Source organism: Aegilops tauschii, chromosome 1 (genome assembly GCF_002575655.3).
Source record: "Aegilops tauschii subsp. strangulata cultivar AL8/78 chromosome 1, Aet v6.0, whole genome shotgun sequence".
Classification (NCBI taxonomy): Eukaryota; Viridiplantae; Streptophyta; class Magnoliopsida; order Poales; family Poaceae; genus Aegilops; species Aegilops tauschii.
The window spans coordinates 116,170,288-116,193,508 of record NC_053035.3 but is presented as its reverse complement, the minus strand read 5'-3'; the positions used below and the strand labels follow the sequence as shown (position 1 = coordinate 116,193,508).

Here is a 23,221-nt window from a genome sequence, read left to right as displayed (position 1 = left end):
CTTAAGGCCGTTAGGGGGTTAATGCTGCACTTTGTCGTCTGCTGGTGGACGACAAAGGCCATTGCACCTTTATCGTTTGCCAGCGGACGACAAAGTAACCAAATAGGCCAGCCCCCAGGTTGCACAGGTAGCTGCCACGTGGCAGCTTTGCCGTCTGCGAGCGGACGGCAAAGAGCCTGTATAGCCCCTGTTTTTTTCTTAAATTCATTCAATTTCAACACACAAGTTTCAACACACAAATTTCACAGGAGACATATCCAACACACAAGTTTCATCATATATACATACATAACCAACACATAGTTCCATCCATAAATATTACATTAGTTTCACATTGTTCATCCAACACCTATCCATCCATCCATATAACAAGTTCCATCCATGCATGTTCATCGATACAAAATAAAAGCAGAAAGGGAAAAGAATCACTCCATCCATGCAAGCTTCCATGAAGTAAATAAAATCTCCAAAATGGGAAACAAGAAAGTTAGAAGAAGAAGACTAGAAGAAGAAGAAGAAGAAGAAAATGAAGAAAAAGAAGAAGAAGTAAGCATACTTAGGTAAAATGGAGCTAACCTAGCAAGAAGAAGAAGAAGAAGGTTTTTACCCTTTTCCTTCTCATTATTCTTCTTTTATTCTTTCTTTTTCTTCTCTTTCTTCTTCTATTCTTTCTTTTTATCCTCTTCCTTGTTTTTCTTCTTCTTATTCCTTATTTGTGTCATTTTAGAGCTTACATAGGTAATTATGCCATTTTTTAGCTAACTAAGCTTATTATGTCAATTTGGAGGAAAATAAGGTAAGTATAGGTCATTTTTGTCTAGTTGACCTAGTTCTAGTTCTAGTTGGTCCTAGTTGACTAATTAGAGCTAGCTCTAGCCACCTCTAATCCTCATAATTAGAAGCCCGGTGTGGTTCTAAACTCCTCCCTCTAATTCTCCAGCGATGATTAGCTCTGGACAGTGAAACGCCGCTGGATCATGAAGCCCGTACGCTTGCAACCAAGTAGAGAGGCCGTGCTTTGAGTCTTCCGTTGGAGGGATCGTTCGAGGGCAGTTCGCGAGATCGTCATCGATGTTCGAGGGACTCCAAGTACGATCTACACCAACTCATCTACTTCCGCTGCACTCCCGGAGTCGGTAACAATCGTTGATCACAACCCGTTATGCATCTTCATATTGTTCCTGGATGATTATAGGGCGAAATTTTTTGTTCTACTTTGTTTCCCAACAGGAACTTGCCGCCTAGCACGAGCTCCTTGAGTGTATTGACATCCAGCCCCTGCATGTGGACTAGACGCACGACCGCATCTCCTGGCACCTCGAGTTGCCTGGCTGCTTCTCAACTAAATCGCTCTACGCTACCGCGACATCTCCTGGCCCAGAACTCTTGATTCTTGTCTGGGCAATCCGCCTACCGCTGAAGATTCGAGTCTTCCTTTGGCAATGGATTCGTGGGCGGGTACCTTCAGGGTGGAGGTACTCAAGCGAAATGGACCCGGGGACATGGTATGCCCGCTTTGCAGGACGGAGGAGGACTCGAACCACATCTTCTTCACCTACATGTCCGCAAAATTCCTCTGGAGTTGCTTTAGTGAAGCGGTCGGTGGTGTCATACCAATTTCCCCGATCTATTCGAGGACCTCCGGGCCTCCACGTTATGCTCCCACCAAATTGGGTGGACAAGTATTGGGGTTCTTGCGTGGGCGCTTTGGACAGTCCGGAATAGGCTTGTGATCCAGCGTGTGCCTGTCCGACGTGCTACTAACGTGATTTTTGAAATGTGTGGCTATTTGCAGCTTTGGTGGCTGCTTAGCCGCCTGCAGGATCGGGATGCCATCGACATCTTCATTGCAGATCTTTGTGATTTGACCTTCCACTTGGCCCCTCCGCTTCCACCACCACCTCTGAAGCTGGATTAGGCATTGGGTGCCTCGGTGGCAGGACCTTTTGGGGGCGCCCCCATTGATTCTGGCCCCCTTTTTGTTTCGATTAGGGCTTGTTGAGTTGTGCCTGTTGGGGAACGTAGTAATTCAAAAAAATTCCTACGATCACATAAGATCTATCTAGGAGAAGCATAGCAACGAGCGGGGAGAGTGTGTCCATGTACCCGCGTAGACCGAAAGCGGAAGCGTTGGTTAACGCGGTTGATGTAGTCGAACGTCTTCACGATCCAACCGATACAAGTACCAAACGTACGGCACCTCCGTGTTCAGCACACGTTCAGCACGATGACGTCCCTTGAGCTCTTGATCTAGTAGTGGGTCAAGGGAGAGTTCCCTCAGCACGACGGCATGGCGGCTGTGTTGGTGATGTGATTCGCGCAGGGCTTCGCCTAAGCACTACGACAATATGACCGAGGTGGTAAACTGTGGAGTGGGGCACCGCACACGGCTAAGAAACAACTGTTGTTCCTTTGGGGTGCCCCCTGGCCATGTATATAAAGGAGGAGAGGGAGGAGGCGGGCGGCCATGAGGGGGCGTGCCAAGGGGGAGTCCAACTAGGATTCCCAATCCTAGTTGGACTCCCTTTCCTATTCCAAGAGGGGGAAGGAGGGAAGGAGAGGGAGAGGGAGAGGAAAGAGGGGGCCGCGCCCCCTCCCCCTAGTCCAATTCGGACTACCCTTGGGGGGGGGGACGCCACCCTATGGGCTGCCCTCTCCTACTCCCTTATGGCCCATTGAGGCCCATAACTTCCCGGGGGGTTTCGGTAACCCCTCGGTTCCCCTATAAATATCCGAAACGTCCCGAAACCTTTCCGGTGTCCGAATACCTTCGTCCAATATATCAATGTTTACCTCTCGGCCATTTTGAGACTCCTCGTCATGTCCGTGATCTCATCCAAGACTCTGAACAAACTTCGGTCACCAAAACACATAACTCATAATACAGATCGTCATCGAACGTTAAGCGTGCGGACCCGGTTCGAGAACTATGTAGACATGACCGAGACACATCTCCGGTCAATAACCAATAGCTGAACTTGGATGCTCATATTGGCTCCTACATGTTCTACGAAGATCTTTATCGGTCAAACCACATAACAACATACGTCATTCCCTTTGTCATCGGTATGTTACTTGGTCGAGATTCGACCGTCGGTACCATCATACCTAGTTCAATCTTGGTGCCGGCAAGTCTCTTTACTCGTTCCATAATGCATCATCCCGCAACTAACTCATTAGTCACATTGCTTGCAAGGCTTATAGTGATGTGCATTACCGAGAGGGCCTAGAGATACCTCTCCGATACACGGACTGACAAATCCTAATCTCGATCTATGCCAACTCCAAACACCTTCGGAGACACCTGTAGAGCATCTTCATAATCACTCAGTTACGTTGTGATGTTTGATAGCGCAAAAGGTGTTCCTCTGGTATCCGGGTGTTCCTCCGGTATTCGGGAGTTGCATAATCTCATAGTCAGAGGAACATGTATAAGTCATGAAGAAAGCAATAGCAATAAAACTAAACAATCATAATGCTAAGCTATCGGATGGGTCTTGTCCATCACATCATTCTCTAATGATGTGATCCCCTTGATCAAATGACAACACATGTCTATGGTCAGGAAACTTAACCATCTTTGATTAACGAGCTAGTCAAGTAGAGGTATACTAGGGACACTCTGTTTGTCTATGTATTCACACATGTACTAAGTTTCCGGTCAATACAATTCTAGCATGAATAATAAACATTTATCATGATAAAAGGAAATATAAATAACAACTTTATTATTGCCTCTAGGGCATATTTCCTTCAGTGTCCCACTTGCACTAGAGTCAATAATCTAGATTACATAGTAATGATTCTAACACCCATGGAGTCTTGGTGCTGATCATGTTTTGCTCGTGGAAGAGGCTTAGTCAATGGGTCTGCAACATTAAGATCCTTATGTATCTTGCAAATCTCTATGTCTCCCTCCTTGACTTGATCGCGGATGGAATTGAAGCGTCTCTTGATGAGTTTGGTTCTCTTGTGAAATCTGGATTCCTTCGCCAAGGCAATTGCTCCAGTATTGTCACAAAAGATTTTCACTGGACCCGATCCACTAGGTATTACACCTAGATCGGATATGAACTCCTTCATTTGCTGCTTCCGAAGCAGCTATGTACTCCGCTTCACACGTAGATCCCGCCATGGCGCTATGCTTGGAACTGCAGCAACTGACAGCTCCACCATTCAATATAAATACGTATCCGGTTTGTGACTTAGAGTCATCCGGGTCAGTGTTAAAGCTTGCATCATAACCATTTACGACAAGCTCTTTGTCACCTCCATAAATGAGAAACATATCCTTAGTCCTTTTCAGGTATTTCAGGATGTTCTTGACCACTGTCCAGTGATCCACTCCTGCATTACTTTGGTACCTCCCTGCTAAACTAATAGCAAGGCACACATCAGGTCTGGTACACAGCATTGCATACATGATAGAACTTATGGCCGAGGCATAGGGAATGACTTCCATTTTCTCTCTATCTTCTATAGTGGTCGGGCGTTGAGTCTGACTCAACTCCACACCTTGTAACACACGCAAGAACCCTTTCTTTGACTGATCCATTTTGAACTTCTTCAAAACTTTATCAAGGTATGTGCTTTGTGAAAGTCCAATTAAGCGTCTTGATCTATCTCTATATATCTTGATGCCCAATATATAAGCAGCTTCACCGAGGTCTTTCATTGAAAAATTCTTATTCAAGTATCCTTTTATGCTATCCAGAAATTCTGTATCATTTCCAATCAACAATATGTCATCCACATATAATATTATAAATGCTACAAAGCTCCCACTCACTTTATTGTAAATACAGGCTTCTCCAAAAGTTTGTATAAAACCATATGCTTTGATCACACTATCAAAGCGTATATTCCAACTCCGAGAGGCTTGCACCAGTCCATAAATGGATCGCTGGAGCTTGCACACTTTGTTAGCACCTTTAGGATCGACAAAACCTTCTGGTTGCATCATATACATCTCTTCTTTAAGATATCCATTAAGGAATGCAGTTTTGACATCCATTTGCCAAATTTCATAATCATAAAATGCGGCAATTGCTAACATGATTCGGACAGACTTAAGCATCGCTACGGGTGAGAAGGTCTCATCGTAGTCAACTCCTTGAACTTGTCGAAAACCTTTCACAACAAGTCGAGCTTTGTAGACAGTAGCATTACCGTCAGCATCAGTCTTCTTCTTGAAGATCCATTTATTCTCTATGGCTTGCCGATCATCGGGCAAGTCAACCAAAGTCCACACTTTGTTCTCATACATGGATCCCATCTCAGATTTCATGGCCTCAAGCCATTTCACGGAATCTGGGCTCATCATCGCTTCCTCATAGTTCATAGGTTCGTCATGGTCTAGTAACATGACTTCCAGGATAGGATTACCGTACCACTCTGGTGCGGATCGTACTCTGGTTGACCTACGAGGTTCGGTAGTAACTTGATCTGAAGTTTCATGATCATCATCATTAGCTTCCTCACTAATTGGTGTAGGAATCACTGGAACTGATTTCTGTGATGAACTACTTTCCAATTTGGGAGAAGGTACAATTACCTCATCAATTTCTACTTTCCTCCCACTCACTTCTTTCGAGAGAAACTCCTTCTCTAGAAAGGATCCATTCTTAGCAATGAATATCTTGCCTTCGGATCTGTGATAGAAGGTGTACCCAATAGTCTCCTTTGGGTATCCTATGAAGACACTTTTCTCCGATTTGGCGTCGAGCTTATCAGGTTGAAGCTTTTTCACATAAGCATCGCAGCCCCAAACTTTAAGAAACGACAGCTTAGGTTTCTTGCCAAACCACAGTTCATATGGTGTCGTCTCAACGGATTTAGATGATGCCCTATTCAACGTGAATGCAACCGTCTCTATAGCATAACCCCAAAACGATAGAGGTAAATCGGTAAGAGACATCATAGATTGCACCATATCCAATAAAGTACGGTTACAACGTTCGGACACACCATTACGCTGTGGTGTTCCAGGTGGCGTGAGTTGCGAAACTATTCCACATTGTTTCAAATGAAGACAAAACTCATAACTCAAATATTCACCTCCACGATCAGATCGTAGAAACTTTATTTTCTTGTTACAATGATTTTCCACTTCACTCAGAAATTCTTTGAACTTTTCAAATGTATCAGACTTATGTTTCATCAAGTAGATATACCCATATCTGCTCAAATCTGAAAGCACAAGTGCTCCCTTGGTGATTTTGGTAATTAATGTCAACAATATCTCTTGTTGGACTAATACTTTTATCTAGTATATTCCAGATGAGTTCAACAGTGGAGTGGCGTGGACAAGAGGATGTGAAACCCCTTCAAGATGCTAAGGACAAAGGATTGGCAAAAGCTCTAAAGCTCAAGACTCTACATTTTCATTGTAGTGATCCAAGATCACATTGAGTCCATAGGAAAAGCCAATACTATTAAAAGGGGATGAGGTGTTGCTTAATGGCTTGCTTGCTCAAAGTGCTTAGTGATATGCCCCAAAGCCCTCAACCACTTTCTCATATCCACATATGTCCCAAACCAAAAGTCAAACTCGGCCCCACCGATTTGATCTATCCAGCGCCACCGAGTTCACTTGACATAGTCACTGCCAGAAACCCTAATCAGTTCGGTCTCACCGATGGGATCTCGATCTCATCGAGATGGGCTTGCAAACTCTTTGGTGCCTGTTGCAATAATTTGGGTTTCACCGAGATATGCAATCGGTCTCACTGAGTTTGCTTGACCAACTCTCTGGTTAGCTTATTACCAAAATCGGTCCCACCGAGTTTGTGTAATCGGTCAAACCGAGATGAGGTTTTACCCTAACCCTAGCACATCGGTCCCACCGAGTTGTTCATATCGGTCCCACCGAAAAGCCTAACGGTCACATTTTGAACTAAATCGGTCTGACCGAGTTTCATGATTCGGTCCCACCGAGTTTGGTAAATTGTGTGTAACGGTTAGATTTTGTGTGGAGGCCATATATACCCCTCCACCCACTCTTCATCCGTGGAGAGAGCCATCAGAACGTACCTACACTTCCAGCATACATTTTCTGAGAGAGAACCACCTACTCATGTGTTGAGACCAAGATATTCCATTCCAACCACATGAATCTTGATCTCTAGCCTTTCCCAAGTTGCTTTCCACTCAAATCATCTTTCCACCAAATCCAAATCCGCGAGAGAGAGTTGAGTGTTGGGGAGACTGTCATTTGAAGCACAAGAGCAAGGAGTTCATCATCAACACACCATCTATTACCTTTTGGAGAGTGGTGTCTCCTAGATTGGTTAGGTGTCACTTGGGAGCCTCCGTCAAGATTGTGGAGTTGAACCTATAGTTTGTAGGGCAAGGAGATCGCTTACTTCGTGAAGATCTACCCGAGTGAGGCAAGTCCTTCATGGGAGATGGCCATGGTGGGATAGACAAGGTTGCTTCTTCGTGGACCCTTCGTGGGTGGAGCCCTCCGTGGACTCGCGCAACCATTACCCTTCGTGGGTTGAAGTCTCCATCAACGTGGATGTATGATAGCACCACCTATCGGAACCACGCCAAAAATCTTCGTGTCTCCAATTGCGTTTGCACACTCCAATCCCATCCCTCTACATTCTCGCAAATTGCATGCTTTACTTTCCGCTGCTCATATACTCTTGCCATGCTTGCTTAAAATGTATTGTGAATGTTTAAACTTGTGCTAAACTCCACCTTAACTTGAAGAATTAAAAACTGCTACTTTTCTTTGTTGAGGGTCTAATCACCCCCCTCTAGACACCTCTTCTCAATCCTTTCAAAATCATCTGTGAAGGTCAGGAAAAAACGATACCCGCCGCGAGCCTCAACACTCATTGGACCGCATACATCAGTATGTATTATTTCCAATAAGTCAGTTGCTCGCTCCATTGTTCTGGAGAACGGAGTCTTAGTCATCTTGCCCATGAGGCATGGTTCGCAAGCATCAAGTGATTCATAATCAAGTGATTCCAAAAGCCCATCAGCATGGAGTTTCTTCATGCGCTTTACACCAATATGACCTAAACGGCAGTGCCACAAATAAGTTGCACTATCATTATTAACTTTGCATCTTTTGGCTTCAATATTATGAATATGTGTATCACTACAATCGAGATTCAATAAAAATAGACCACTCATCAAGGGTGCATGACCATAAAAGATATTACTCATATAAATAGAACAACCATTATTCTCTGATTTAAATGAATAACCGTCTTGCATCAAACAAGATCCAGATATAATGTTCATGCTCAACGCTGGCAACACATCAATAACATGTATATCAAATATACCTTTCACTTTGCCATCCTTCTTATCCGCTAAATACTTGGGGAAGTTCCGTTCCAGTGACCAGTCCCTTTGTAGTAGAAGCACTCAGTTTCAGGCTTAGGTCCAGACTTGGGCTTCTTCACTTGAGCAGCAATTTGCTTGCCATTCTTCTTGAAGTTCCCCTTCTTCCCTTTGACATTTTTCTTGAAACTAGTGGTCTTGTTAACCATCAACACTTGATGCTCCTTCTTGATTTCTACCTCCGCAGCCTTTAGCATCGCAAAGAGCTCGGGAATTGTCTTATCCATCCCTTGCATATTATAGTTCACCACGAAGCTTTTATAGCTTGGTGGCCGTGATTGAAGAACTCTGTCAATGACACTATCATCAGGAAGATTAACTCCCAGTTGAGTCAAGGGTTGTGGTACCCAGACATTCTGAGTATATGACACTATTCTCCTCCATCTTGCACCTATAGAACTTATTGGAGACTTCATATCTCTCAATCCAGGCATTTGCTCGAAATATTAAATTCAACTCCTGGAACATCTCATATGCTCCATGATGTTCTTTCAAGTCCCGATTCTAAGCCGTAAAGCATGGCACACTGAACTATCGAGTAGTCATCAGCTTTGCTCTGCCAGACGTTCATAACGTCCGGAGTTGCTCTTGCAGCGGGTCTTGCACCTAGCGGTGCTTCCAGGACATAATTCTTCTGTGCAGCAATGAGGATAATCCTCAAGTTACGGACCCAGTCCGTGTAGTTGCTACCATCATCTTTGAACTTAGCTTTCTCTAGGAACACATTAAAATTCAAAGGAACGGTAGCACGGGCCATTGATCTACAACAACATAGACATGCAAAAACTATCAGGTACTAAGTTCATGATAAATTAAAGTTCATTTAATCATATTACTTAAGAACTCCCACTTAGATAGACATCCCTCTAGTCATCTAAATGATCACGTGATCCATATCAACTAAACCATGTCCGATCATCACGTGAGATGGAGTAGTTTTCAATGGTGAAAATCTCTATGTTGATCATATCTACTATATGATTCATGTTCGACCTTTGGGTCTTAGTGTTCCGAGGCCATATCTGCATATGCTAGGATCGTCAAGTTTAACCCGAGTATTCTGCACGTGCAAAACTGGCTTGCACCCGTTGTATGTGAACGTAGAGCTTATCACACCTGATCATCACATGGTGTCTCGGCATGACGAACTGTAGCAACGGTGCATACTCAGGGAGAACACTTGTACCTTGAAATTTAGTGAGGGATCATCTTATAATGCTACCGCCGTACTAAGCAAAATAAGATGCATAAAAGATAAACATCACATGCAATCAAAATATGTGACATGATATGGCCATCATCATCTTGTGCCTTTGATCTCCATCTCCAAAGCACCGTCATGATCTCCATCGTCACCGTCTTGATACATTGATCTCCATCGTAGCATCGTTGTCGTCTCGCCAACTATTGCTTCTACGACTATCGCTACCACTTAGTGATAAAGTAAAGCAATTACATGGCGATTGCATTTCATACAATAAAGCGACAACCATAAGGCTCCTGCCAGTTGCCGATAACTTTTACAAAACATGATCATCTCATACAATAACGTATATCACATCATGTCTTGACCATATCACATCATAACATGCCCTGCAAAAACAAGTTCGACGTCCTCTACTTTGTTGTTGCAAGTTTTACATGGCTGCTATGGGCTTCTAGCAAGAACCGTTCTTACCTACGCATCAAAACCACAACGATTTTTCGTCAAGTGTGCTGTTTTAACCTTCAACAAGGACCGGCCGTAGTCAAACTCGATTCAACTAAATTTGGAGAAACAGACACCCGCTAGCCACCTGTGTGCGAAGCACGTCGGTAGAACCAGTCTCATGAACGCGGTCATGTAATGTCGGTCCGGGCCGCTTCATCCAACAATACCGCCGAATCAAAGTAAGACGTTGGTGGCAAGTAGTATGACTATTATCGCCCACAACTCTTTGTGTTCTACTCGTGCATATCGTCTACGCATAGACCTGGCTCGGACGCCACTGTTGGGGAACGTAGTAATTCAAAAAAAAAATCCTATGATCACACAAGATCTATCTAGGAGAAGCATAGCAACAAGCGGGGAGAGTGTGTCCACGTACCCTCGTAGACCGAAAGCGGAAGCGTTAGTTAACGCGGTTGATGTAGTTGAACGTCTTCACGATCCAACCGATCCAAGTACCGAATGTACAACACCTCCATGTTCAGCACACGTTCAACACGATGACATCCCTCGAGCTCTTGATCTAGTAGAGGGTCGAGGGAGAGTTCCGTCAGCACAATGGCGTGGCGGCGATGTTGGTGATGTGATCCGCGCAGGGCTTCGCCTAAGTACTACGACAATATGACCGAGGTGGTAAACTGTGGAGGGGGAACCGCACATGGCTAAGAAACAAATGTTGTTCCTTTGGGGTGCCCCCTGGCCACGTATATAAAGGAGGAGAGGGAGGAGGTCGGCGGCCATGAGGGGGCGCGCCAAGGGGGAGTCCAACTAGGATTCGCAATCCTAGTTGGACTCCCTTTCCTATTCCAAGGGGGGAAGGAGGGAAGGAGAGGGAGAGGGAGTGGAAAGAGGGGGTCGCGCCCCCTCCCCCTAGCCCAATTCGGACTGTCCTTGAGGGGGGGGCTACCCTATGGGCCGCCTTCTCCTACTCCCGTGTGGCCCATTGAGGCCCATAACTTCCCGGGAGGTTCCGGTAACCCCTTGGTTCCCGATAAATATCCGAAACGTCCTGAAACCTTTCTGGTGTCCGAATACCTTCGTCCAATATATAAATCTTTACCTTTCGACCATTTCGAGACTCCTCGTCATATCTATGATCTCATCCGGGACTCCGAACAAACTTCGGTCACCAAAACACATAACTCATAATACAAATTGTCATCGAACGTTAAGCGTGCAGACCCTACGGGTTCGAGAACTATGTAGACATGACCGAGACACATCTCCGGTCAATAACCACTAGCGGAACCTGGATGCTCATATTGGCTCCTACATATTCTACGAAGATCTTTATCGGTCAAACCGCATAAAAACATACGCCATTCCCTTTGTCATCGGTATGTTACTTGGTCGAGATTCGATTGTCGGTATCATCATACCTGGTTCAATCTCGTTACCGGCAAGTCTCTTTACTCGTTCCGTAATTAATCATCCCGCAACTAACTCATTAGTCACATTGCTTGCAAGGCTTATAGTGATGTGCATTACCGAGAGGGCCCAGAGATACCTCTCCGATACACGGAGTGACAAATCCTAATCTCGATCTATGCCAACTCAACAAACACCTTCGGAGACACCTGTAGAGCATCTTTATAATCACTTAGTTACGTTGTGACGTTTGATAGCACACAAGGTGTTCCTCCGGTATTTGGGAGTGGCATAATCTCATAGTCAGAGGAACATGTATAAGTCATGAAGAAAGCAATAGCAATAAAACTAAACGATCATAATGGTAAGCTAACGGATGGGTCTTGTCCATCACATCATTCTCTAATGATGTGACCCCGTTGATCAAATGACAACACATAACCATGGTCAGGAAACTTAACCATCTTTGATTAATGAGCTAGTCAAGTAGAGGTATACTAGTGACACTCTGTTTGTCTATGTATTCACACATGTACTAAGTTTCCGGTTAATACAATTCTAGCATGAATAATAAACATTCATCATGATATAAGGAAATATAAATAACAACTTTATTATTGCCTCTAGGGCATATTTCCTTCAGTGCCCTCAACAGAACCCTATTGTACTTTGTTTGTGTGCTACATGTGTATGTGTGGTGTGAACTTATCCGTTGTACCTTTGTGGCTCTGGTGATTTGCTTTGTATATAAAGCGGGGTGAAAACCTTTTGCCGTATTATAGCATCTCCAATAGCTACCTTGTAATAAGTTATTTCCGTTTTATAGACATTTGGGGTCAAAAACTTTGTTCCAGCAATTATCCTTGATGTAATTTTTTTCTCCAATACTTTTTGGGCAGCCAAAAAAATAGCACCAAGTGTTGCAAATATGCGACTGTTCGTCTGTTGTCGCAAAACCAACACGTCAAGCGCGGAACCCCAGCCGCCGCTGAACGTTTGAAAGGACCGGTATGGTCGACTAGAGGGGGTGAATAGGCGACTAACAAATTTTAGTCTCTTTTCCAATATTAAGGGATACAACAAGAATACGTTTTATCTAGATATGCAACTAGATGGACAACCTATACACCAATCTCACAAATAACAACACGATAAGGCTAGCTTGCAACAAGTAAGTGAAGCAAAGAAGCAGCAACAAGTGAAGATGAGAGAGCTCAAAACCCTAATAGCATAGTTGCTTGGTGCTTAGTCATGGTAGCTGCATCCCTTTGACTAGAGCTCCATTGTCGCCGCCGCTTAGCCGCATTCCTCTCCCACATCTCTTGCACGATGAAGATCTCCCCTTCTTCCCCCTGCTGCGTCGAATGCATCATCACCAACAAGGATCTGGTGAGCGATCAAATACTCGACATACTCTAACTCCCAGCGTTAGAAACCACATGTATTATATCAGCCAAACATATCAAAAAAATGAGAACTTTGCTGCAGGACGGGCCAGACCAAATGTCCACAGATCAACAAAACAAAGTCATCGAGCAAACTTAAATCGTGTCTGGCACACTTCTAGAACACCCAGCCGTCATGGTCGTCGGTAGTGGAGAATAGTCAGGGCAAGCGATGAGGGGCACTGCAATTGACCAGTCGCGAAGACCTGGCCGGATCCAGCTTGAGGAGGACATGGCGGACGCGGCAACGGAAAGCGATGACGAGGCTGACACGACGATGGCCAACGTTTCCTGATTTGGGAGTTATTCATTTGGAGCTTGAGGAGGACGATATGATTAGGTCAGTCGAGAGATCGAGACGATCGAGTCCTGATTTGGGAGTTATGCATTGGAGCTTGAGGAGGACGATATGATTAGGTCAGTCGAGAGATTGAGACGATTGGGTCCAACCGAACAAGTAGGGTTTTGTTCGGTCGGATATTTTGCAAAAAAAAGTCCATTTCCCTGTACAATCCACACATTTGGTCAATGCCACGCTGTCCACGTTGACCGCGCTCAAGTGTCACCCTAGACAAATGGTTACGGTGGCCGTATGGAGTCACTTAAGCAATTTTTTTTCGCGAATACACAAAGCTTGTGTATCTTTTCATTGATAGAAGGAATAGAATGAATACGGTAAAAAATACAACACATGGCATGGCATGAACGCAGGCATGCACAAACATGATGCTCAGAGGAGAGAGGCAAATCATCACTCAAGCAACTTTAGTCACCGTACTTGGGTATTTTGAAATTCAATGACCAAAGTGAGGCACCAAGTCCACTTTAATAACCTCAGATGGATTTTCTCTTAGGAAAAACACAGGAATGGAATAACACGTCATCTTCAATCCTATAGGATTAGTATGGACATTTGACTCACGCAGGAAAAATGTAAAATTCTTAATATGAGGTTGGAGCGAATGGAAATTTTGCAGTTAAAACCAGTACAAAGGAATCATGAGAGAAAAATGCCTACGGATCAAACAACCATCGTAGAAAAGATCCTAAGGATTAGAATCCTTTAAAATAGTTTTGAAAATCCTTTGAATCAAAGAGGCCCTTAGTGTTGACTCGATACGTGGCGCACGGTCGATCTAACGGCCAGAAAAAAACATGAAGACAACCCAAAGAGCATTCGCTGAACACATTTTGAATTTTGCATAGCCACAAGGCAGACAACGGCCGGTAGTCTCCGTGCCAGTCCACCGGAGGTGAGGTCCGGTCCGGAGCAACACCAAAGCTCCACGTCGCCGGATCTCCACCAAGGCAAATAAGACCATTTTCCGGCAGCAGAAAAGGCATTTTCTTTTCCGTAGGCTCACACGGCACGAGCCGCGCCAGCCAAGTGGTGTGCGACGCGAGACGCGTCACGGGCTCGCTCACGCCGGCCGGCCGGGAGCGGACGGGCCGGTCGATCCATCCAGGTCGTCGGCGTCGTCGTCGGCGTCGCCTCCAGAAGCACGAGCCCAGCATAGCACGGCCGCAGAATATTCCACGTCCCTTCCGTTTCCGGCCCCCCCTCATCCTCCCCAGCAGCAATAAAAAAGCAAGCCAATCCCCCACCCCTCCTCCGATTAATCAAACCGCGCGGCGGCGGCGGCGAGCGTGCGACCTGCGACCACCAGACGACCCAACCGACCCACTGACCCACACCACCGGAGAGCTCTGCCTTTTACGTTAATCAATCGAGCCCAGTTAAAGAACCTCTTAATTGCCCGCCAGGAGATCCACCAGGCTTATCTTCTCCGTCTCCTCCGACCTCGCCTCGCCCCCTCGCCCCGCGGCTTCTGGGCTCCTTGGCGCCAAAATCCCCGCTTCCGATCTCAGGTAAATCCTCTCGCTGATCTGGTCGTCTTCGATTTGTCCGATGCGGTTCTTGAGCGCGAATTCGCCTGCAAGATTCTGGTTCTTGATCCGCGAGGGAGCGGAGACAACTGGATTTTTGTGTGCGGGTGTGTGTGTGTCGGTGGGTGGGTGCTTTCTTTCCCCCGAGCTCCCTCCTGGGTTATTATGTGTTTAGTTTAAAATCAGGTTCAGGTTCTTGTCCGGTTCTTTTTTAGATAATGGAAGAATTCCGACCTCTGCATCTGGAGATGCGCACACGGCCAGCGTAGCTCATCACAATTGCAAACAGATGCAGCGGTAGTTCCTCGCATCCAGTTGTGATGGGGTAGGGAGAAAAATACTCTCCTCAGTCCATTTGACGACAAGTTATCTGTTATACTGCTATTTCCATCATGGAGTAAATACCTTGCTGAAATTATTGTTCGTGCAACGTCTCCATATTTTTTTAGTGTTACAAACACAGTTTCCTTCTGATAGACCATGACATATTCTACTATTGTTTAGGCCTTCGGGAATCAGGGGGCCTTTCATTGAAGTTCACGATGGGGGGCTGTGTGGGCAAGGTGAGTTCGTGTCTGTTACCGAATCTGTGTTTTGTTCTTGAACTCCCGAGTGATTTTTATGTAATCCTCCTGTCCTCTTTTGGTCAGGGTCGTAGCATCGTGGAAGAAAAGCTTGATTTCAAAGGTGGAAATGTGCATGTCATAACAACCAAAGAGGACTGGGACCAGAAGATTGAAGAAGCAAACAAGGATGGGAAAATTGTAAGCAAACTAGCAATTTGTTACAATGGATTACAGATGTCCTTTGCTTCTTATAGTGTTTGGTATGAACTACTTGATGTTTACGCCTATCAGTTTACACCATATATGAAATGAGAATAGGTCTAAGAAGTCTGTCTACACACACCAATTCCACCATGCCCCTTGTTAGCCTGTAAAATAAGTCCGTTCTTGCAAGAGAACACATTGGCGAGGATGTGGGAATCAAGCACAAATTTCTTTGAGAGACCTAAGCAGATAGTATAACCACCTGCTCAAGCAGAAAGTGTGCACATGAAGGTCCTTAGCTGTTGGGGCATAGACTGTAGAAAGCCTGTAGTGATTAGGGTGTTTATTTTCTTAGTTGTGCACTTGAAATCATGGACAGGTTAACTAAACTATTTTCCTGCAAAAGCAGTTTTGTTAAGGGGATGTTTTCCTTAGCAGAGGGAGGTTCCCTGTAACTGTTCTCCCGCTGAAATCCCGGAATATACACGGGTAGTTGTAGTTATTATGATAGAACATGAAAACCATGCGCTGCAAGCCCAGTGTTTATGTTGACCATTTTATTTTGGGTTGAGAAGTCGAGTGGCAAGATATGTGAACCAACAACTAACAATTCTTGATGCAGTTCCTAGAGTTGCATCTGATGTACTCATTGATTTCTTTTGTAGGTTGTGGCAAACTTCAGCGCTTCGTGGTGTGGGCCATGCCGTGTCATTGCACCTGTTTATGCTGAGATGTCCAAGACTTACCCTCAACTCATGTTCTTGACAATTGATGTTGATGACCTAATGGTAATTCCATCTTCCATTTGTTTGAATTATTTATTCACTACAGGTTAACATGACCCTAAAAAGTCCAGTTGGACAGTTTCTATAACCATTACCATTAAAACCCTGAATAGTTACCGCCGCTTTGTTAAGTCACAAACCTTTCAGCCAAACTTCAAAGTATGCAGTACCGTAGCTTCTCATCTTGCCATTTCCTGTTTCGAAGAAGTATGCAAACAGATAAATACTCCATCTGTACCTTATAAGACGTTTTTAGAGTCCATGACAGTGTCAAAAAACGTCTTATATTAAGTTACAGAGGGAGTATTTGTTACTGCCAATTGTATGGAGTGTGGTGGAGTGTTTTTTTCATCCTGATAGCTCCATGAATAACATGTTTGGTTGATAACACTGTGATTAACAACAGGTTGTTCTGATGCTTCCAGTGTTGACCCACCTTAGTAATTCTCCTTGTGATGATCTGCAGGATTTCAGCTCAACATGGGACATCCGTGCAACCCCGACGTTCTTCTTCCTCAAAAACGGCCAGCAGATCGACAAGCTCGTCGGCGCCAACAAACCTGAGCTCGAGAAGAAAGTACAAGCTCTTGGTGATGGCAGTTGAACCATGCTACAGAATTAGAACAGAGCCAGCTTGTCATTGCTTATATATCTGTATTGCCATGCTTGTGTGTCTTATGTGTTGCATGATAGTTTCCTGGTGTACAGTTTCCGTGTCTTTTCCGTCTAGACAATGTTTTACAATTTTGCGACACGCATATGCATATGCTGTGAAACTGTAAGATGACCCTGCTGGTAAAATGCTAGTTTCGTGAGTGTCATCTGCTGGGGAGATTGTTTTGCTGGTTGGGCTTCTGTTTCTGTGTTGAGAAAACGTAGGCCTTCCTGGTATGTGTTCAGGGCTGCCTCGTGCCTCCATGCAATTGCTTCTTCCCCTTTGATTTGTAGGGTTTTCAGAGAAATGTTCTTATGATCTTTGGAGCAGGGAAATCTTGTATTCTTTTTTTTCTCGAGAAAACGCAAAAGAGTTTGCGTTTCATTTCATTGAACAGGAAGAGAACAGCAGTACAGGTACAACCTCCCAAGAGGAGGGACACACGCACACACATCATTGTCCTCACCAAACGAGCAGGCGAGGAGGTGCTACCAGCTACAGACTGCAACTACGAAAGGTCTAGCCTTGTCCAGCCTCCAACCATGAACGGCGAGGTGACTAGACTCAGAGCCTCAAGGCCGTGTCACAGCCGTTGCCAGGCGCCTCCAAAGAAGACAGCATCTCCAGGGCTGTCCAGACCAACGTACCTTCCACCCATAAGTGCCTAAGAGACGGCAGGTGGATGGCAGGACCCAACCAGGACTAGTGAAGCCATTGTCTTGGACATGCCCGCGCCGGCGTACATAGCACCCCGGACGCCCACACTCTATGCTGAAGCCCTCATCACAGCATCGCACTACCAGCAAGCCTCGCCGGAAGACCGGGGAGGCCACCATCTCCAGCTGTCGCATCGGGGACTCCAAGTGCGACCCAAGCAACGCCTTCAAGAAGGGAATGGTGCTGAGACGCCACCGCTGCCTTGTCCAATGAACTGGACCAAGGGTTTCCCCCGGTGCTCGAGGAGAGGGTCGGTCCGGGCCATGACAGCGCCTTCATGGAGGTTACGACACCCTCAGGTGTCGCCGTTGTCAGCGCAGGCCATCGCCGCGCAGGGATTTCGCCCCGGCCCAAGACCAGAACCCCAAATACCGCCGAAGCAGAGCAGACAGGAGACGGGGAAGCAGACTGCCTGAGAGGACCATCAGCACCGAGAGGGAAACCACGTGTCAGTCACCGTCGATGTAGGGAAGCACCGGCCAGCGCAGAGCAACAGCCGCCGGGTGGCTTCCAAACAAGGCCAGCCACCGCAGGGGGTCGCGTCGAGCAGAGGTAGTGGCGCCGTCGCGGGGACCTGCCACCTGCACCTTGTTGCCGTCGACCATGGCCGCTGCCGCGGTGACCCGCAGCCTCCGCCACCTGGATCCGCTGGGGCACAGCCAAGCAGTCGTAGCCGCACCCCCAAAGGGTCGCGCCGCGCCGCCAGCGTGCTCGCCACGCCAGGTCCAGAGGCCCGACCCTCTGGATCTGGGGTTGCCATCGCGAAACCCTAGGTCCGGAGCAGCACGGCTCCGTCAGCCTCGTCGAGCCCCACGCTCGAGGGGGGAGGCTGCCTGGGAGCAAAGTCCCGCCGCCGCCGGATCCGCCAGGGCTTTGCCCGGCGGGGAGCACCGGCGGTGGCAGGGGGAGGGGGAGGAGGAGGGGAGGGAGCGCTCGAGGCTGCGTCGCCTCTCGAGTCGCCCATGGGGAGGGCTACGCTTGGGAGGGGGCTGAATACTGATTAAAACAACAAGCCGAAATCTTGTATTCTAATCTCAATTTGTTGTTGATATCTTGTTAACATTGGGATTCCTATCACACCGGGATTGTCACTTGTTCATTGCTTACATATTTTTTTGAAACTGTCGGGGGGTGTTCATTGCTTACATATTTTTTGAAACTGCCGGGGGGGGAGGGGGATGGCTCCCTACCTGAATATATTCAAAAAAATAGTGACAACAGAGTTAAGAGGAGAAAAAAAATCCTGCCACAAGCCGGCGTTAATTTTTTGATACGCCTTTTTAAGACGGTGAGTCCAGAGAGTGAGGTTCGAGATTACAGAGCGGATTGCATCAGCGGGAGAGAGGTGTTCATCTCTAAAAGTAGCCGCATTTCGAGCATCTCAAATCTTACATGAAACTAGAAGGAGAACCAACGGCCAGACAGAAGTGGGCAGCCCTCGGTCTGCACGATGAGGATCACAACTCCGGCAGTGGCGATGAAACTGGTAGCAGACCAAGAGCGTCCCAGATAGCAGCGGAGGCTGGACAGTTGAAAGACAGGCGAGCCCTGTTTTCCGGTGCAGCGTGGCATCGAGGGCATGATGGGGAGTCGAGGATGGTCTTGCGGTGGAGGTTTCCCTAGTATTCAATCTGTCCAGATAGAACAGCCAACCAAACACCCGACCCCTGTTGGGCACTCTAGCGTCCCAAATGTGCACTAGGTTGTGGGATCCGCCAACTGGGAGGCAAGGGCGTCGTAGGCCCCCTTTGTCGAGAAAGCATCCCTGTCAAGTAACGAGCGCTGAGCATGGGAGTCTGTCCATTAAGAGTGTGCTTGGATGCTTGCATCGATTTTGGGCATCTTGCAATTGTGGCCAAGTGCAACCTCGTTGGGTTAACGTAGGCTTTGGGTCATGTTTTTGCATCATGTTTGGTTGCCCTTTTTTGGAGGTAATTATAGTGTGTGGAGGGTTCCTATTGGTTGTGGTTGTACATTGTTTTCGGCTAGTTCTCCATCGCCTAGTATTGTATTCCCCGCATTTACTATTTCCCCTAATCTTCAAATCATATACTGCATGATCCAAGCTATTCCAGCTTTCGGCCTGAGTTGCTTTCGACTTTCTAAGAAGGTTTGTAAGAGTATTACTTCTGTTGTGCCTAAGTATTGGTGGAGTAGTTGTTTGGATAGAAGATCCCTTCATTTGGTATCCTAGGACACACTCACATCTCCAAAAAAAGGTGGCATAGGCTTTCGAGAGTTGGAAACTTTCAACCTTAGCTTTACCCGAGAAACATGGCTGGAGATTCATGACGCAACCGACGTCTCTTTGCGACAGAGTAATGAAGAGTCGTTACTTCCCAGCGACTGATTTTATGCAAAGCCACAACACCTTAGACTGCTTGCCTCACATGGCGACCAATAATTGCAGGATGAGAAGTTCTGAGCGTTGGTTTGATTAAACGAGTTGGAGAGGGCTCCACAATCTCGGACTGAAACGGCAAGTTGATTTCAGGGACTGTTTGGACGTCTCCTATGCTATGATCGGCTAATCGTCCAATCCAATGGGTCATCGAGATGATTGGTGAGACCAACTGGACACATCATAGTGAGCTTGTTCGTATCATATTATTACCAGTAGATGTAGATGCCATACTCAACATTCCTTTGTGTACCGGTGCTGGAGATGTTTTTAATTTGGGCTAATCGGGTGATTACTCTACAAAATAAGTGTATTGTGTTGATGTATGGCAAAACTAATAGGTGGTCTGATCTTCATGAATTGGACATGCATTGAGAAATAACACGGAGGAAATCAAGAGGAGGCACAAGGAAACACACAAATCAACACACATAGATGCAACAAAAAATACACATGGATGTATTCTTGATCCAAATTATCCAAGAGAGATATATGGAACAAGACAGGTTCTTTCCCAAGTCCTAAGACAATGAGGGCTTGATATTCCTAGAGGAATATTCACCTGTAGGTGGCCTTGATACTCCTCGTGGTCTTCTCCCTCGAGAGGTCTTGTTCTCCATGAGGAGCCATCTCTAATGGAGGAATCCCACTAGGGGGTAGATGAGCAAACCGCTCTTGTCTCTAATCTTTGCAAACCCTAGATCTGTTGGGGGAGTTGTATATATGATTTCACCAATGAAGGGATGAGTGAGGGGTGAGAGAGGGGATACATGGATCATGGGGCCCCAAACTGCATGTAGAGAATGCTATCGGACAGTCAGGTTGAGGTGGACCGGATAGTTCGGTAGAGCAAGCTTTGTTGGCGCCTAGGTCTGGCCCACCCTAACGGACAGTCTGATGGCAACAAAAGGTTGGGGAGCGGGCATGTGCTCACAGGACTATTCGGGAGTGCAAAATTTGCACCCCTACTTTCCTTGCTCCCTCTTCTTCCGCCATCGCTTCCACGCTTCCCTATTGGATGGTGTAGTCATACTCCTGTGCTTGAAATCCTCCTCGACGCATGTGATGCACCGCTCAAACCTATACATGCACAAGGGATGAGGGGCAAGTAGTATACCACCTTTGGCAGTGCCTTGTAAACACGTGTAAACAAGAAGATTTACCTTTATAAGTATGGAGTATATGTTGTGCGTCTTTCTTGATGATGGGAACTTGACATGGTGATGTCCATGGGATGTTCTGTATCACGTGCTACGATGAATAAAAAAGAGTTGCATGCTCTGGATGAAGGGGCGGTGATTGAAACCTCACAGACTGATAAGCATATCTGGCCATCATTATGGAAGCTCAAGGTAACTCCTTGTTGGGGAACGTAGTAATAATTCAAAATTTTCCTACGTGTCAGCAAGATCAATCTAGGAGATGCTAGTAACGAGAGATAGGGAGTGCATCTTCATACGCTTGAAGATCGCTAAGCGGAAGCGTTACAAGAACGCGGTTGATGGAGTCGTACTCGCGGCGATTCAAATCGCGGAAGATCCGATCCAAGTGCCGAACGGACGGCGCCTCCGCGTTCGACACATGTACAGCCCGGGGACGTCTCCTCCTTCTTGATCCAGCAAGGGGAGAGGAGAAGTTGAGGGAGAACTCCGGCAGCACGACGACGCGGTGGTGGAGCTTGTGGTTCTCCTGCAGGGCTTCGCCAAGCACTATGGAGGAGGAGGAGGTGTTGGAGGAGGGAGGGGCTGCACCAGGGGAAGGGGTACTGCAGCCCTCCCACCCCCCACTATTTATAGGGGAAGGGGAGAGGGGGCCGCCCCCCTAGATCCATCTAGATGGGGGAGCGGCGGCCAGGAGGGGAAACTTGCCCCCAAGCAGGTGGGAGGTGCCCCCTCCCCTAGGGTTTCCAACCGTAGGCACCTTGGGCCCTTGGGGGTGCACCAGCCCACCAGGGGGCTGGTCCCCACCCATATTCAGCCCACTAAGTCCTCCGGGTCAGGTGACCCCACCCGGTGGACCCCCGAACACCTTTTGGTGGTCCCGGTACAATACCAATAACCCCTGAAACCATTCCGGCGACTGAAACTGGACTTCCCATATATAAATCTTTACCTTCGGACTATTCCGGAACTCCTCGTGATGTCCGGGATCTCATCTGGGACTCCGAACAACCTTCGGTAACCACATACAATTTCCCATAACAACTCTAGCATCACCGAACCTTAAGTGTGTAGACCCTACGGGTTCGGGAACCATGCAGACATGACCAAGACATCTCTCCGGCCAATAACCAACAGCGGGATCTGGATACTGATGTTGGCTCCCACATGTTCCATGATGATCTCATCGGATGAACCACGATGTCGGGGATTCAATCAATCCCGTATACAATCCCCTTTGTCCATCGGTATGTTACTTGCCTGAGATTCGATCGTGGGTATCCCCATACCTCATTCAATCTCGTTACCAGCAAGTCTCTTTACTCATTCCATAACGCATGATCCCATGGCTAACTCCTTAGTCACATTGAGCTCATTATGATGATGCATTACCGAGTGGGCCCAGAGATACCTCTCCGTCACACGGAGTGACAAATCCCAGTCTCGATTCATGCCAATCCAACAGATACTTTCCGAGATACCTGTAGTGCACCTTTATAGCCACCCAGTTACGTTGTGATGTTTGATACACCCAAAGCACTCCTACGGTATCCGGGAGTTGCACAATCTCATGGTTTAAGGAAATGATACTTGACATTAGAAAAGCTCTAGCAAATGAACTACACGATCTTGTGCTATGCTTAGGATTGGGTCTTGTCCATCACATCATTCTCCTAATGATGTGATCCCGTTATCAACGACATCCAATGTCCATGGTCAGGAAACCATAACCATCTATTGATCAACGAGCTAGTCAACTAGAGGCTTACTAGGGACATGTTGTGGTCTATGTATTCACACATGTATTATGGTTTCCGGTTAATACAATTATAGCATGAACAATAGACAATTATCATGAACAAGGAAATATAATAATGACCATTTTATTATTGCCTCTAGGGCATATTTCCAACAGTCTCCCACTTGCACTAGAGTCAATAATCTAGTTCACATCGTCATGTGAT

The 23,221-nt window shown here is 46.5% G+C and overlaps 1 protein-coding gene and 1 pseudogene across 1 annotated transcript; both read left to right on the top strand.

Moving 5' to 3' along the window:
• Positions 1-14,224: 14,224 nt before the first annotated feature.
• Positions 14,225-17,145, top strand: LOC109780904 (thioredoxin H4-2). Its single transcript, XM_020339500.4, has 5 exons — positions 14,225-14,751; positions 15,274-15,332; positions 15,420-15,533; positions 16,205-16,327; positions 16,791-17,145. The coding sequence occupies exons 2-5, from the start codon at positions 15,312-15,314 to the stop codon at positions 16,926-16,928; spliced, it is 396 nt and encodes a 131-aa protein (XP_020195089.1). The 5' UTR covers positions 14,225-14,751; positions 15,274-15,311; the 3' UTR covers positions 16,929-17,145.
• Positions 17,146-17,692: 547 nt separating this feature from the next.
• LOC109780905 (uncharacterized) lies at positions 17,693-18,696 on the top strand (annotated as a pseudogene).
• Positions 18,697-23,221: the final 4,525 nt, after the last annotated feature.